The sequence below is a fragment of the Gopherus evgoodei genome, chromosome 8, assembly GCF_007399415.2.
Source record: "Gopherus evgoodei ecotype Sinaloan lineage chromosome 8, rGopEvg1_v1.p, whole genome shotgun sequence".
NCBI lineage: Eukaryota > Metazoa > Chordata > Testudines > Testudinidae > Gopherus > Gopherus evgoodei.
Window position 1 is genome coordinate 62,682,296 of NC_044329.1, and position 16,949 is coordinate 62,699,244.

At 39.0% G+C, this 16,949-nt stretch overlaps 1 protein-coding gene across 6 annotated transcripts in view; it reads right to left on the minus strand.

Moving 5' to 3' along the window:
• Positions 1–16,949, minus strand: part of BRINP3 (BMP/retinoic acid inducible neural specific 3) — a 317,732-nt gene that overhangs the window by 47,883 nt on the left and 252,900 nt on the right. For all 6 annotated transcript variants that reach the window (XR_004001693.1, XM_030573440.1, XM_030573437.1 and 3 more), the window contains one exon: positions 5,299–5,521. Coding sequence is in view for 5 of the 6 variants with exons in the window: in XM_030573440.1 (XP_030429300.1) it covers positions 5,299–5,521 (223 nt within the window). In the remaining variant the exon portion in view is untranslated. The remainder of the gene's footprint in view (positions 1–5,298; positions 5,522–16,949) is intronic.

Genomic DNA, 16,949 nt, shown 5'->3' on the forward strand with positions numbered 1-16,949 from the left:
AAACATAGAGAACCAAAGAAGTGCCACTGTGGCTAAACCTCAAAGTAAAAAAAAGCAGTGAGAGGCCAAAAGGTATCCTTTAAAAAGTGGAAGTTAAATCCTAGTGAGGAAAAATAAGAGTATAAAGTCTCACAAACGAAATGTAAAAAGATAACCAGGAAGGCCTCAAAAGAATTTGAAGAACAGCTAACCAAGGATTCAAAAAGTCATAGCAAAATTTTTTTTTAGTACATCAGAAGCAGGAAGCCTGCTAAACAACTAGTAGAGCCACTGTACAATCAAGATGCTAAAGGAGCACTCAAGAACAATAAGACCATTGAGGAGAAACTAAATGAATTATTTGCACCGGTCCTAATGGCAGAGGATGTGAGGGAGATTCCCAAACCTGAGCCATTCTTTTTAGGTGACAAATCTGAGGAACTGTACCAGATTGAGGTGCCTGTTGAAGAGGTTTTAGAACAAACTGGTAAACTAAACAGTAACAAGTCACCAGGACAAGATGGTATTCACCCAAGAGTTCGGAAGGAACTCACATGTGAAACTGCAGAACTACTAACTGTGGTATGTAGCCTATTGTTTAAATCAGTTTCTGTACAGGAGATGGATCATTTGATGATTATTTGTTCTGTTCATTCCCTCTGGGGTACATGGTATTGGCCACTTTCAGAAGACAGGATACTGAGCTAGATGTTCTTAACTGGGGTCCTTGTGTTCACTGGCACTCAAACTCTGCTCCTTCTGCTAGAATACTGGGATATAAACATCCAAAATAGAGCAGAGTGAGATGGTGAGGGGGCAGCTGCATGGCTCTTCCTCCTTACACAGCAGTCTGTAGAACTTTTGGGTGCACCCTGGGGAAGATTAAACTGCAGTGGGCATAAGTCCACTGCATGCTGGAGAGCTCCAGGAAGAATTCTGTATCCCAAAGGCAGAATTCTTCCTAGGGCTCATCATGCTTTGAGGCATGTGTCCACTGGCTCCAAAACTGTGTCTTATGGACATAACTGAGCATTTTCCCCCACGTTAAGGGAATCCTGCATGTAAATGATCATGTCTTAGGCAGGGCCTTCAAATATATGGCTAAGTGTATAAAATAGATCAACAACCTGATTTATTTTTAATATCTTTAGAAAAGAACAGTAAACTGGCTTGCTTGTTTTTCACATATGGCTTTCAAGCTGCAGTGAATGACGTGACAAATTCAAAGCTTCGCCTGAGATAAGAGGCCAGAGTTTTGCCCATAACATGACACTGGGCTAGATCCTCTGCTGGCATAAATTGACCTAGCTCCTCTTACTTCAAAGAAGCTGATTCAATTTGCACTAGGTGAGGATCAGGCCCAATGTGTTTAGCTGCTGTTACAAATTATATAGTAAGATTAAACACTGACTTAAAAAAATTCAAATACTGATGTTTCACCAGAAATATGCTTCTGTGTGCAAATTTTGTACATATACATTTTGAGCTAACATTCATATTTTCTCAAGTTCAATTCTGCACTGCAATTGTTGCAATAGATTTCCATTTTGCTTACATACCAAAGATATAATATATTCTAATGTTTTACTGCTATATTTAATTTGTTTCTCTTTTTAATATTTTATCTATTTATTAAATGACAAATTATGCTACTTAGATTTGGCACAAAATGTTGGGTTTTCATTAGAAAGTTATTTAAACTGCATACAAATTAAGCTAGTGCAGCTAGTGTTCATGCTGTAATATTTTGTACCACATGCATCCACTCAAATGAATGATATGCTATTCTTGGAATCACTATAAATGACATGGAAAAATCTAGATAGTAAGTATTTTAGCTTGCATTTCCATGATGTATGTGACTTTGGCACCCAACGTTAAATGGGGGTTGAGCATCTAATCCCTGATCTTTGAAAACAGCAGCCCTAATGTGGATATAGTCATGTTTATAGAAAATAGTCTTTTCTTTTAGCTCATCCTACAGTGAGACCATGCTCTTTGACATGGATCTTTATTTTATGTCATTGAAGTTAATAGGAATACTGCCATCGATGTCAGTGAAAGCAGGTTTAGGCCATTAATTTTGAGGGACTTGGTGCCTGACCTTGCCAAGTGTTATTAGCACAGAAAGCCCCATTGATTCCAAGTAACAACTGGATGGGAGTCTCATGTTCCTATGATTTTCATGTGCCCAGAATATAGCTACTACAATATAAAAGGAGGTGCTGCTTCTATGAAAATCCAGCCAGACAAGAGCAGTGACAAAAATATGATCTTTCACCTCAGTGAGGTGTGAACTACAGTGACCTATCATGAGTATTTAAAAGTTGACCCTGTTGAACCCGGGCCATTTTCCCTTGTAAAATAAGAAAATTAAATACAGTCCAAATTACTACAAAGTTAAATTTGCATCAATCCCATTTTTCAGGTTTAGCTACAGCCCATAGCGATCAGCCAGAACAGTAAAGTTTGGACCAGGTTCCTAAAATTTAAGGAGGCTTAGAACCTATGCTCGAGTTGATGCCCTCTGTACATTTCACCTTATTTGCAAAAGAGGCTGCTATACCTAATAATATGAAGTAACACTGTCAGTCTCACCCCTTGCAGCTGAATAAATATAATAGAGTCAAAAGCTTCTATACATATGCCACTTTAATATCTTTCTCAATTCACAATCCTTCTATACACATGATTATCCTCATACAGAAGCTCTTTGCCCATAACAGCCAGTCTTTTGAGACAACATATTTTGCCATCTGCAGCATTGCTGTATCTTGCTGTGATATCAACTGTAGCAAGAGCTGGCCACCTAGTGGAATTCCAACTAATGCAGGCAATATAGGATGGTCAAGCAAAGAAAACAAAGTGAGTGAGTGGATGATGTCACACAGTTCTTAAGGCAGATGTAATTCTTAATGTATCAAAGCAGCTCACTGAGAACATTTTATTGACCATCCTTGACCCATTTGACATAGCAGGCCCTGAAGTCCATGCGGAACACTCTGTAACATCATTTCACAGAAAATTAAGAAATTTTCTTTCAAATTGTAACTTTTTCTTTTCATGCTTGGAGTGTTTCGGATAATGACCATGTTGCAAAGGTTTGTGCCTATTACATACATACAAGTAAATCCAAATTGCTTTCATACTCAACATAAAGTCTCTCTATATGCCTCAGCATATGAAAATCCTCTTGCAAAGGATGTTCATGATATGACTGGGAGGAGAAAGACCCCACAGCTCTACCAACCCTTCCCCGCAACCCTCTTAGAATAAACTACACTTAATTATATAATTAGTAGTAGCCAAGAAAAGTAGTGATAAATAAAGGAATGACACAGAATGCCTCTAGCAATTCATTTACTTATCAATATATAAATAATTTCAGTACAACTTGTTTAGTGTCAGCTCCACAAACGCATTTTTCATGGGTGTGTTAAACGTATTGGACTCTAGTCAATCATCCTTGTACACCCAAATGTCTCACTGAAATGAAGTTTTAGGTGTGCAACAAAGGCAGGATCCTCGATACACATACTTTTGTTTATCTTAACTTTTCTAATTCTATATAACTAGGTAAGATGTTTGCTCCTCTGAAATAGTTTACTAAAAGAAGGTGACAAAACTGGTATGCAGAAAACAAACTTTATTCTGCCACTTTATCTCAAGAAGTGGAACCTAAGATGGAGCATTGGGGATAAATTATCCCACACCTGCCTACGGCATGGTTCTTATACCTTCCTCTGAAGCATTTGGAGGGGGCCACAGAATGATGTACCAGATGGACATCAGGTCTGACCCAATCTGGCAATTCCTGTGTTGCTATTTGATTCTCACTATTTATTCCAAAAAGTTCTGCTGCTGCTGAAAATAGACAGCCTGAAAAAATTCTCTTCACTGATACATAGCACACATCCTTACTCACTTAGAGGAATTTAAAATGTCAGAATAAATCACGTCTAAACAGCCCATAAAAACTTACCATTGACTTGTACAGTTGATCTTGCTGTAATTCTAACTACTGCATCATTAAATCAGAAATTGAAATAATACATTTTTTTAAATTAAATTGACCTTAAAATCTAAGAACAACATCTAGAATTGGAAAGGAATTGACACTGAAAGGAATAAAATGACAATGGGATTCCCCCAACCCCATGTATGCTAAAACTATGTTAAGGCACAAAAGTATGAGGATTGTTAGTTTTGTCTCATTCTAATCTGTTCTATCTGTGTTACGTTGATTGTAGACTATGAATTGTGAGAAAGTGGTTTCTATAACTCAGGAGTCAATTAATTATTTCTATTAACAATGTTGGGAAAAATATGTAAAGTTGTTTGGATTTGAAGACTATAGCATCATGAGATGGAATTACTTTAAATGGCTTGTTTTTTGCTTCAATCAAGAGCTGGGGAGCGAGGGAGAGGAGACAGTAAATTTCAATTAACATTTTTGCTTTTTCTTTTTTTCCAACTGAGGCATAGTTTTAAAAACTTAGCAAAATGTTAGGAAACCAGCTGTAGGAGGACAAGGAAAGAGGCTTGTGTTTTATTTTTTTTCCCACAAGGAAGTATTACAATAAATATTTGTAGTTATCTTTTCCAACTGTGGCACAAGGATTTCTTATATGTTGCATATTGAAATCCTTATAAAAATACTTTCTGACAGAAAGAGCTCATTAATTATACTAAAATTTTAGGACATCCCTCCTAGCTTCCTACGAGAGCAATCAAACTCTAATCTTTAATCTATATTTTTATAATACTACAATCTGCTCACTTTAGGTCCACTGCTGCCCTTTAGTAGAGTAGGCCAAATCTTCTACTGGTGTAACTTCATTGCATTTTTTTGTTCTACACTAGATTATAGGTTGCTCCTGTGTAAGACTTGGTACAAGGGCCTGATCAAATCCTTCCATTGACTTCCTCAAGCATTACATAGGATTAGATTAGATTAGATATCTAGGATTAGATATAACTCTGCTGAAGTTAATGGATTAAATGAGGGATGAATTTGACCTCAGTGGGAATGTGTGTGTGTTTGAGGGGGAGGGAGTGGAAATGTTACTTTGATTTGTTGATTCCAGTAATGCACAAGGATATTCAGTTGTAGTTTGCATTTTACTTTTTTCATTGTGGCATCATCCTTGGGAAGGTCTGATCAGAACAACATTAAAGGTTAGAAGACTCAATAGCATTGTCTTGCTGTTATGGTTATAAAGGCTGCATACTATATTTATTAGCATACCTGAACTTTTAAGCAGGCTTCAGTCTCAAAACAATGACCTGAGTGTGTCAGGATTTCACAGCATTTCTTACCTCTGTCTTGGCAAGCTGATGAGTGGCTGTTTATGGCATCTCTTACTTAGGCTAAAGAGCTTGTGCACAATTTTCTGTGCCTTAAGGAAAAGTTGTTTCATGCTGTTTTCCAGTTGCTCATAACGACGCTGAAAATTAGAATCCATTGTCCACAAATGCATTATGGTAGACGTGTTGAGGAAATAGTTCATGGGCAGCCTTTTCATAAAGAACTTGAATTCATCTGAAAAATGGCAAGATTCAATGTTTTGTAATTATATATCTGTGGTTATTTTTTGACACAATTTGTTATATTTTGCTACAAAATGTATCATTTTACAATAAAACATAATTCCATTACCAATGACAACTAGATGATGATAAAATAACAGAAAATTACATAAATAGTAACTTAAATTAAGAATAAATACACATTAGCCTTATTCTCCACTTTGGTAACAAAAAGATGCCTTAGTGTATAAGAATCAGGCTCTCTTATATCCAAATAAAGGACCTGGTTTTGAAAACATTTCAGTGCACACAGTTTTACTCAGACAAGGAATAGAAATAAAGGGTCCAATTATTAAGGCACTAGTCTTAGGTAGGGAATATTTGGGTTCAAATCCTTGTTTCACCGCAGACTTTCTGTGTCACCTTGGGCAAATCACTTCGGGCCAGATCTTTAAAAAGGTATTTAGGCAGTCAAAGAGGCAATAGGTGCCTAGTTGAAAAGCACCTTTTGAAAATCCCACTAGGTGATCACCTGCATCTTTAAATGTCCTTTTAAAACCTGACCCTTGGTCTCTCTTAACTTCAGTTCCCCTTCTGTAAAACAGGGAGAACAGGATTTTCATACCTCACAAGGATAAATACACTGAAGACTGAGAGGTACTCAGACATTATAATAATGCAGGCCATACAAGTACATTAGATAATAAATCAATGGGATTATTCATGAGTAGCGTGACCCAGATGCTTATGTCTAGAATTTAGACCATTCTTTTATTTCCTTTTAAAAAGGGACCTTAGTGGTAGAAAACATCTTAAATACTGCACTCTTATGTAACTTTGTGCTTTCCCTCCACATATTAGATTCCACATATTGTTGTCTAGTTCCCTCATCTTCCCACTCCTGTTTGACAATCCATGTTTTTGTCAGATTGGTCCTACACTGAAGTCATAATTATCCCACCATAACTCCTTAAGCCTGCCAAATTGTGTAGACGCCAGCTCCAGAACAGAACCCCCATGACTTCAATGGGTCTGCATGAATAGAGTGGTCTGTCTTCATGGAAGAGCGTGCATGGCTGGGACCTTAGCTACAACCACATCTGGTGTAAAAGATGTCCATCCTATTTTTTGGTTTTGAGGAAAACATCTGGTCTTGCTTATACAGGTTAGCTGAATAAAAATCAATTTCATGATGTAAAACCTGAATACTTTAGTAGAAAATTCTTGCATGCGTTGGCTTGTTTAGTTTATCAAACTTTGTTTTGGGGTGGCATGGGGTGATGGAGAGGAGAGAGAGAAATCCAGACCAGCTCTAGTTATAGGATCACAATCTAGGGAATGAAAATGGGTATCAACATTTTGGCATGATGTAGGTTTAGAAATAGTAAGTTTTCAGTACTGGATTTTCTTATGCAAACACATCATTTTCATAACTTAAGAGAACACAAAAAGATAAATTATGGAAAGCAAGTGACAGGCAAATAAGTTTAACTATGCATTGCTTTAAAATGTTCCCTTTGGCAGAACTAAAGAACAGAGGCCCTGATCCTCAGCTAGTGTAAATCAGCATCACTCCTCTGACTTCCATGGAACTATGGTGATTCCACCAGATAAGGATCTAGCAGGGCCGCCCAGAGTAGGGGGCAAGTGGGACAATTTGCCTCAGGTCCTGGGCCCCGCAGGGGCCCCCATGAGAGTTTTTCGGGGCCTCTGGAGTGGGGTCCTTCACTCACTCCAGAGGCCCCAGAAAACTCTCACAGGGCCTGGGCCCCTGGAGCTTCTTCCGCTCCAGGTTCTTGGCGGCAATTCCGCTCCTGGACCTGCTGCCAAAGTGCCCCGAAGACCAGAGGCGGGGGGTCCTTCTGCCCCAGGACCCATCACCGAAGTGCTAGGTCTTCGGCAGCAATTCAGCTGCGGGGGCCCCCTGCTGCCGAAGACCCCAGGCCCCCTGAATCCTCTGGGCGGCCCTGGGATCTGGCCCATAAGTTAGTTCTCCTGTCTACCAGTCCTATGCTTTAACCACAGAACTATAATTTGCCTTTCATTATTAGTAAGTATTTGTATTTCTACTTAAACTTACTTTCTTACTGCTGAAAAATAGAGAAGACAACATCATCATAATTTCTTCTAAGTTTTCACATTGCTATGATCACTTCTATAAGAAACATTGTCTATTTGCAGTCCTTTGCACAATAGCAATGTGTTCTATAATTTGTTTACAAGTAACAAGAAAGTTCTATGCTCAACTTGCAATACAAAACTGCAAAATATAATACCATTTCCAATATGAAAACACATTTGCTTACTTAATGATGACTGCCCTGCCCTGTTGCTGTACCCTCTACTATTAGGTTAAAGAGCCCTGTATTGTATGAGAGAGGTAAGTGACAAAAGTAATATGGTTACACAGTACCTTATCACCTCACCCCAAAATCATCTGTTTCACATATGAAGACAGTTGCACATCATGAACCATTAGAGAGTAACACTGTAGTCATCTCTGAATAAACACTACAGCATTAAGTGGCCATACAAGTGCCTAGATATATGTAGAAGATGACACTAGATTGTAAACTAATGTATAATTCCAGAGTGATGTCCTTTCAATAGATAGTCATGCATCCCCACTGGCCGGGGTATAACTGAGTTGGGATCAAGAATCTTGGCCCCTCAGAATCCCGTGTAAGGGGAATAATTTCATGTCCTGCAGTAAGGATAGGGTCAGGCCAATATAATAAAACATGAATGGAGGCAGAGGGAAGAGTACCACTGAGAAACAAAGTGAGATGCTGAACTCATGTTTAGGTATTTCAGCACCTAGTACCATAGAGAAGGTCACATTTTCCCCAGGTCCTTAACACGTCCTTTCCTGTTTATTTGAGTGTGGATTTATCTGTGTTCCCTGGAAAAAAAAGACTAAAGCTTCATTCTTCTTAGATCTGTATTAGAAGTGAAATTAATATACATACTATTTGTAGTATTGAGACAGGAGGATCTGGGCCCTCCCATAACTAAAGAATTATTCCCTCAATTAAGGAGGAGGAATCCTAAGTCCAGACTACAACTGATTGCTGGGGAAAACACAGGAGAAAACAGGAATGGGAGTGAGGTTAAATGTTGAAAATCAGGATAAACTAGAGAACCCTGGATAGCACCCACCACTTCTCAGAGGCATCCGAGGAGTCAATGGACACTACCCAGAGGAACTCTACCTCGAGACATGAGCAGAGAAGGGACATGAAATAGACCTCACAGTTCCAGAGTACCTCCCACTTCCCTGTCCAGCTTCTTTCTCCTAGACTATCATGGACAGTCCTAGGAAGAAGTTGACAGGGAGGTCCTGTGACTTTGAGGGGGGCATAGAGGGGATGTGCAAAAATCCAAAGGTGCAGGGAAGAAATTTGTGTGTGTGTGTGTGTGTGTGTGTGTGTGAGAGAGAGAGAGAGAGAGAGAGTATGTAAAACACAATGGGTAGGTACAATATGATAGTTTAATATTGTGGTAGTAGTTCATGCTTTACCAAAACAAACAAACAAACAAACCAACCAGAAAAAAAGTATTGTCTAGATCCTCAGGTGGTATAAATGAGTGCAGCTGAGGATCTGCCCCTTCATTAACTTACATTTTGTGTTTTAATATTATATTCTTAGTAGCACTGATATCCAATCTGGAATAGTTTCATTTTACAGCATCAACTCACTTTTCTGTAAGTTACTATGTAACAATACCATAAAGACTTGCTTCTGTTCAGGCTTGGCCTGAGTCTAAGCTAAGCAGAATTTTTATTTCTTACAACCAATCTTCAAAAAGCAAAACAACAACCATAAAATGAGTTGAAACAATCTCTCACAAATTGAAAAGGTGTGTTAACTGATCAGTTTCAGATTTTTTTTAATCAAACAAATGTTTGGGGTGTAAGTTTCTTTAGGGGGTCCCCCCCTTGAAATGACAAATAAACTGGAGGGCAACCATTCCTACTTTTAACAATTCCTCAATTGTATTGAAAGGCCCCTCCACCCCTCCCCACTTCTGATCAGACCCATGAAGCCACCCTTCATCACCACTTCTTAAATTTTCAAGTAAGTACAATTGTGCTTTCTCTCATGCAGCCCCTTATGCTTGTTTACAGGTAGTTCCTCCTATCTGCAAGAACAAGTCATTGTCCTCTTACAAACCTTCCTTAAAACTCTCCTCTGCTGTGTTGTCTGCAAAAAAATTGACAATGGCTAGTCCTGTGGTATGCAGAGAACACTGCCTATCATGATGATTGTCTTTTTGATTCCCTGTGTGCCCTCATCTGTCTTTCTGTACACACCTATTGTCTGTCTTGTACTTAAATTACAAGCTTTCTGGGGCAGGGACTATCTTATTTTCCCCTACAATGCCAGGCACAATGGGGTCCTGGTCTAGGACTCCCAGGTGCTACAGTAATATAAATAAGCTTTAAGTGTAGGTTGGTTAGATTTTTTTCTTGAAATGAAGAAGAAATTGGAGGGCAGCTGCTTGTAAACAACAATCCACAGTAAATGTAGCTCTGTAGAAAAATGTATTTTTCAACATAATACTTCATTAAAGTAAAAATGTTAAAGTTTCTTGACAGCAATTTCAGTGGTCTGTTTTGTCACTTTTCAAAACACTGACACATTTTTCTAACAAAAATACTTTCAATAAGTAGAGAAGTTGTGAATAAAAATGTACCAAAATGTGTGTAAAGGATGGTATGTACACTTATGTTCTTTCTTTGTTTTCACTTGATTGACAATATTATAATTTAAACATTGTCAGTAAAATCTGTCTCTACCACATGCTGATATTGGCACTTCATTTGCATCTCACCTCTTGACTGGTATCAGCCCCTGGTGGTGCTCCAGCAGGAATCTCCAAGTAGGATTGGACTTCCAAATTCAATCCTGCCATGTAGTAGTGGCCATGGTGGACTTCATCCTTGAATAGAGATCCCATGCAGAGGGGCATCTTACCCAAAAATATGGGGTGTCTCTGAATGGCAAATACAAGCAATCCTCTGGACATTAAGAGGATTGTGTATGCATCAGTTATGTAACACTGCAACAGGTTCTGTTGATTTAAATGGCCATTTCAGCAGCCATGTTTTCTGTACCACCTCATAAGCCAGTATCTTCTCACCAATGCCAGCACACAATATAATTCTAGTTGCCAATTTGTTAATGGGAAATGAGAAGATGATCTTGTCAAATCAAACAGCCCCTTCATCAGACTGCTACATCTCGTCTTCCACCACCATGGGACTCCAGAAGTAAACTTACCTTCTGATCTGACCAGAAGACTTTCAGTCTGCTGCTCAGTGCATCAAAGAAAGGTCACTTTTACAAAGTTGTGTCTTCTATCCAGCAAGGAAGGGCATGTCTATATGTGGCACATCAAACCCTCTGCTAGTTAATTCCTGGCAGATGCAGAAGATTCAAAGAATCTATGATTCCACATGCTGGCCCAGATAGCCGTGGTTTCTAGAGCCTCATATTTATCCAGGCTGACTCAATTCTCTATCCTGCTGTCTCTCAATCTGAGAATCTATCCTGGAATTATCACAAATGATCAGTCATCCATGCTCCATCTTAAACTGAGTGTTGTCTCCTCTCATGGAACGGTAACTGAGGTGATTTAGTTCCAGAGATATAGCTTTAAATTCATCTCCCAAGATTCCTGGCTTTCAATAGCTAAAGGTCTTGCAAATTTATATGAAAATAAAAGTTTCAATTGTGATATGTTCAATTCCCTATGGATCCTCTGGAATGCCCTATCTGTCAGATGGTTTAGTCTTCATTTGTCTAGGTCTGGTTTTAATGTGAATCCTATTTAAGTTCATCTGAGAGAGACAATTCCTTGAAATAAGTTAAAAATAATTAATAGGATCACAGTGTGCAACTGAGCAGTAGTCAAGTCCAATGAGGAATTAAAAAAAAACAAAAGGGGAAGGTGTTTAGAGCTACTGATGTGATTTAAAAAAGAATAGGAGTACTTGTGGCACCTTAGAGACTAACAAATTTATTGCAGCATAAGCTCTCGTGGGCTACAGCTCACTTCATTCAGAGATTCTCTCCTCTCTAGAGGGATGAAATCCAGAATTGTCTAGGAATGAACTTGCTCCAGCTTATATCCTTGAAACCTCTAGATCACAGTTTTTTGATTGCTGTGAATGTAGGCCTTATTACTTAGGCAAACACCTCTGAGAAGTGTAGTCCTTTATTCACAGTAGAGGTGGTGGATGTCGACAGCAGCAACGCAGCCCTCCCAACCCTGCCCTGCCAATATGCCTCAACCCTAACCTGACAGGAACACTCATCCTCCATGGCCAATTCAGTCCTAAACCTTTTATGTCTGTGCTGTCAACAAGAGTATCATTGACTACCAATACTGTTGTATTTTGTGATTACATACTAAGAACTGGAATTGATACCACCCAAGCTATTTAAAGACGCACATTTGAGAACATGGAGGATTTTGAGCACTGAAAGTTTAGGTTACAGCACGGAACTGAGCTTCAAGAAATCTGGCCCTACCTCAGGCAATTATTGTCTCAGCAAAGTCCACGATCAAGAACTGTGAAAGAGAATTTCAAAATCCCCAACAGTGCATCCTACTCTTCAGATAACAGTACTGCATGCTAAAACTCTCTTCTGACAAAAAGACAATGGTAATGGAACTCCTTTCCCCATCGTAATGCTTTTAATTATAAAGCATTATAATAATAATAAATGTTATAGTTGGTGAAACACCAATGGATGCATCAAATTGAAATCTCAAACCACAAAGCTACCAAAATTTTGTGCAAGGGACTGATCTACAATAGAATTGATATTTCAAGCAGCCAAATACTGTAAATGTCCAATAAAATGCTGCTCCAGTATTGTCCAGACTCTAGAGATTTAAATTTTAAAATAAATAAATAAATAAATAAAAATGACCCACTCTGTTCCAAGGGCCCAGGAAAAACAAAGCAGTAAAATGAATATATATATTTGTTTTTATGTTCCAATTAATTTTAGTTATTTGATATACATTAATCTATCTAAAAAAGTAGCAGCAATATTACAAGAAATATATATTGGGGGAAAAAAAAACATATATACGAATGACCTTGGCTTGAAATGACTTTGGTTTTTTCCACAGAAAAAGGTAACAGAGGTGAACTTTAAATGAGATTATATAAATCATTCAGCCCTCTGGAATGAAGTCATTTGCTGTTCTTACTCTCTTAAGGTGTAAGTACAGGAACCAAACACATGTACTGTGAAAGGGATAGGCCAGACATGAAGCTGGGATTTACAATAAATGTTAAAAATCATAGGATCAAACTCTCTGGTATGACCTGGTCACTTTGTGCTGCTCAAGGGGTGCAAAGTAGCTGGATTCTTGCCAGAATGGCCAGTGGGGAACTCTCTCCACTAGCATAAGCCTGCTGGGGCAACTGCTCTGCTGGGAGTTCCTCCTCCAAGCATAGTGGAGGAAGAATGTGAGGGGATGTGCATATCAGAGTGTCAGTTGGAGGGGAGCGTAGGAAGGACTACAGTGCACTGGTCCTCCACAAGTATAGGATCTCTTTAGGATTGTATGGAGGTGGTATAAATTACAGTAGCCCCCAGGATGACTTAACTGTGAAATTGGTGCAGAATCAGGGAGCTTTAACTGGTTCTCTTAGATCTTCACCCTCCTTGGAGGGGACTGGAGCTCACATGCAGGGGAAGATGTTAGAGAACTAAGCACTTCTATTAACGGTAGAGTCTCCAAACCCAATTAGGGACTAATCCTGAGGTATACAAGGCACTACTTGTAACATGAGGTGCTCTCATGGAAATAGGAGACAGACTTGTTGAAAGTCTCTGGGTAAGCCAAGAGGGGTAAAATCAAGGGTGATGTCATGGTACGGGTCTACTATAGACCACCTAACCAGGAAGAAGAAGTGTATGAGGCTTTTTTTAAATGGCTAACAAAATTATCCAGAGCACAGGACTTGGTGATGTGGAACTTCAACTACTCATACATCTGTTGGGAAAATAACACAGCAGGACACAGATTATCCAACAAGTTCTTGGAATGTATTGGAAACATTTTTTTTTATTTCAGAAGGTGGAGACAGCTAGCAGGGGAGAGGCTGTTCTAGATTTGATTTTGACAAATAGGGAGGAACTGGATAAGAATTTGAAAGTGGAAGACAATTTGGGTGAAAGTGATCATCGGCCCAGTTCATCATATGCATAGAATGGAACATATAGTGAGGATATATATATATATATACACACACATACAGAGAACATGAAAAGGTGGAAGTTGCCCTACCAACTTCTTAGAAGCTGATTAATTAAGATGAGCTATTGTCAGCAGGAAAAAAAAAAACCTTTGTAGTGATAATCAAGATAGCCCATTTAAGACAGCTTGACAAGAAGGTGTGAGGATACATAACATGGGGAAAGAGATTCAATGTGTGTAATGGTTGAGCAATTCCCAGTCTCTATTTAAGCCTAAATTGATAGTATCTAGTTTGCACATTAATTCAACTTCAGCAGTTTCTCGTTGGAGTCTGTTTTTGAAGCTTTTCTGTTGCAAAATTGCCACCTTTAAATCTGTTACTGAGTGACCAGAGAGGTTGAAGTGTTGAAGATAAGATCCTATGAGAAGCAAGTATAAGAGGAAAAAACAATAGAAGACAGTTGGCAGTATTTCAAAAAGATATTATTAAGGGCACAAGAGGAAACTATCCCACTGCCTAGGAAAGACAGAAAGTATGGAAAGATACCATTCTGGCTTAACCAGGAGATCTTCAATGATCTAAACATTTAAAAAAGAGTCCTACGAAAAGTGGAAACTAGATTAAATTACAAAGGATATAAACAAATAACACAAGTATGTAAGGACAAAATTAGAAAGGCCAAGGCACAAAATGAGATTAAACTAGCTAGAGACGTAAAGAGTAAAAAGAAAATATTCTACAAATATATTGGAAGCAAGAGGAAGATCAAGGACAGGGTAAGCATGTTACTCAATGAGGGGGGAAATAATAACAGAAAATGTGTAAATGGCAGAGGTGCTTAATGATTTCTTTGTTTCGGTTTTCACCAGGAAGGTTGTTGGTGATTGGATGTCTAATGGAGTGAATGCCACTTGAAATGAGGTAGGATCTGAAGAGGCTAAATTAGAGAAATAACATGTTAAAAATTACTTGGACAAATATAGATGTCTTCAAGTCACCACGGCCTGATGAAATGCATCCTAGAATACTCAAGGAGCTGACTGAGGAGATAACTGAGCCATTATCAATTATCTTTTAGAAGTCATGAAAGACTTACGGGAAGAGGGTAGGTTTAGAAGAGAAAATAAGGAAAGAGCAAGTAAAAAAGCACTTAGAAAAGTTAGATGCCTGCAAGTCACCAGGGCCTGATGAAATGCATCCTAGAATACTCAAGGAGTTAATAGAGGAGGTATCTGAGCCTCTAGCTATTATCTTTGGGAAATCATGGGAGACGGGGGAGATTCCAGAAGACTGGAAGGGGGCAAATATAGTGCCCATCTATAAAAAGGGAAATAAAAACAACCCAGGAAACTACAGACCAGTTAGTTTAACTTCTGTGCCAGGGAAGATAATGGAGCAGGTAATCAAAGAAATCATCTGCAAACACTTGGAAGGTGGTAAGGTGATAGGGAATAGCCAGCATGGATTTGTAAAGAACAAATCGTGTCAAACTAATCTGATAACGTTCTTTGATAGGATAACGAGCCTTGTGGATAAGGGAGAAGCGGTGGATGTGATATACCTAGACTTTAGTAAGGCATTTGATACAGTTTCGCATGATATTCTTATAGATAAGCTAGGAAAGTACAATTTAGATGGGGCTACTATAAGGTGGGTGCATAACTGGCTGGATAACCGTACTCAGAGAGTAGTTGTTAATGGCTCCCAATCCTGCTGGTAAGGTATAACAAGTGGGGTTCCGCAGGGGTCTGTTTTGGGACCGGTTCTGTTCAATATCTTCATCAACGATTTAGATGTTGGCATAGAAAGTACGCTTATTAAGTTTGCGGATGATACCAAACTGGGAGGGATTGCAACTGCTCTGGAGGACAGGGTCAAAATTCAAAATGATCTGGACAAATTGGAGAAATGGTCTGAGGTAAACAGGATGAAGTTCAATAAAGATAAATGCAAAGTGCTCCACTTAGGAAGGAACAATCAGTTTCACACATACAGAATGGGAAGAGACTGTCTAGGAAGGAGTATGGCAGAAAGAGATCTAGGGGTCATAGTGGACCACAAGTTTAATATGAGTGAACAGTGTGATACTGTTGCAAAAAAAGCAAACGTGATTCTGGGATGCATTAACAGGTGTGTTGCAAACAAGACACGAGAAGTCATTCTTCCGCTTTACTCTACGCTGGTTAGGCCTCAACTGGAGTATTGTGTCCAGTTCTGGGCACCGCATTTCAAGAAAGACGTGGAGAAATTGGAGAGGGTCCAGAGAAGAGCAACAAGAATGATTAAAGGTCTTGAGAACATGACCTATGAAGGAAGGCTGAAGGAATTGGGTTTATTTAGTTTGGAAAAGAGAAGACTGAGAGGGGACCTGATATCAGTTTTCAGGTATCTAAAAGGGTGTCATCAGGAGGCGGGAGAAAACTTGTTCACCTTAGCCTCCAATGATAGAACAAGAAGCAATGGGCTTAAACTGCAGCAAGGGAGATTTAGGTTGGACATTAGGAAAAAGTTCCTAACTGTCAGGGTAGTTAAACACTGGAATAGATTGCCTAGGGAAGTTGTGGAATCTCCATCGCTGGAGATATTTAAGAGTAGGTTAGATAAATGTCTATTAGGGATGGTTTAGACAGTATTTGGTCCTGCCATGAGGGCAGGGGACTGGACTCGATGACCTCTCGAGGTCCCTTCCAGTCCTAGAGTCTATGAGTCTATGAGTCTATGAGAGAGATTCCAGAAGACTGGAAAAGGGCAAATATAGTGCCTATCTATAGAAAGGGAAATAAGAACAACCCAGGGAATTACAGAACAGTCGGTTTAACTTCTGTACCTGGAAAAATAATGAAGCAAATAATTAAGCAATCAGTTTGCAAACATTTAGAAGATAATAAGGTAATAAGTAACAGTCAGCATGGATTTGTCAAAAACAATTTGTGTCAAACCAACCTGATAGCTTTCTTTGATAGGGTAACAAGCCTTGTGGATGGGGGGGGAAGCGGTAGACATGGTATATCTTGATTTTAGTACAATTTTTGATACTGACTCCCAGACCTTCTCATAAATAAACTAGGCAAATGCAACTAGATGGAGCTACTAAAAAGTGGGTGCAAAACTGGTTGGAGTAGTAGTTAGAAGTGGTTTACAGTCATGCTGAAAGGGCATATAACAAGTGGGATTCTGCAGAGATCAGTTCTGTGTCTGGTTCTGTTCAATATCT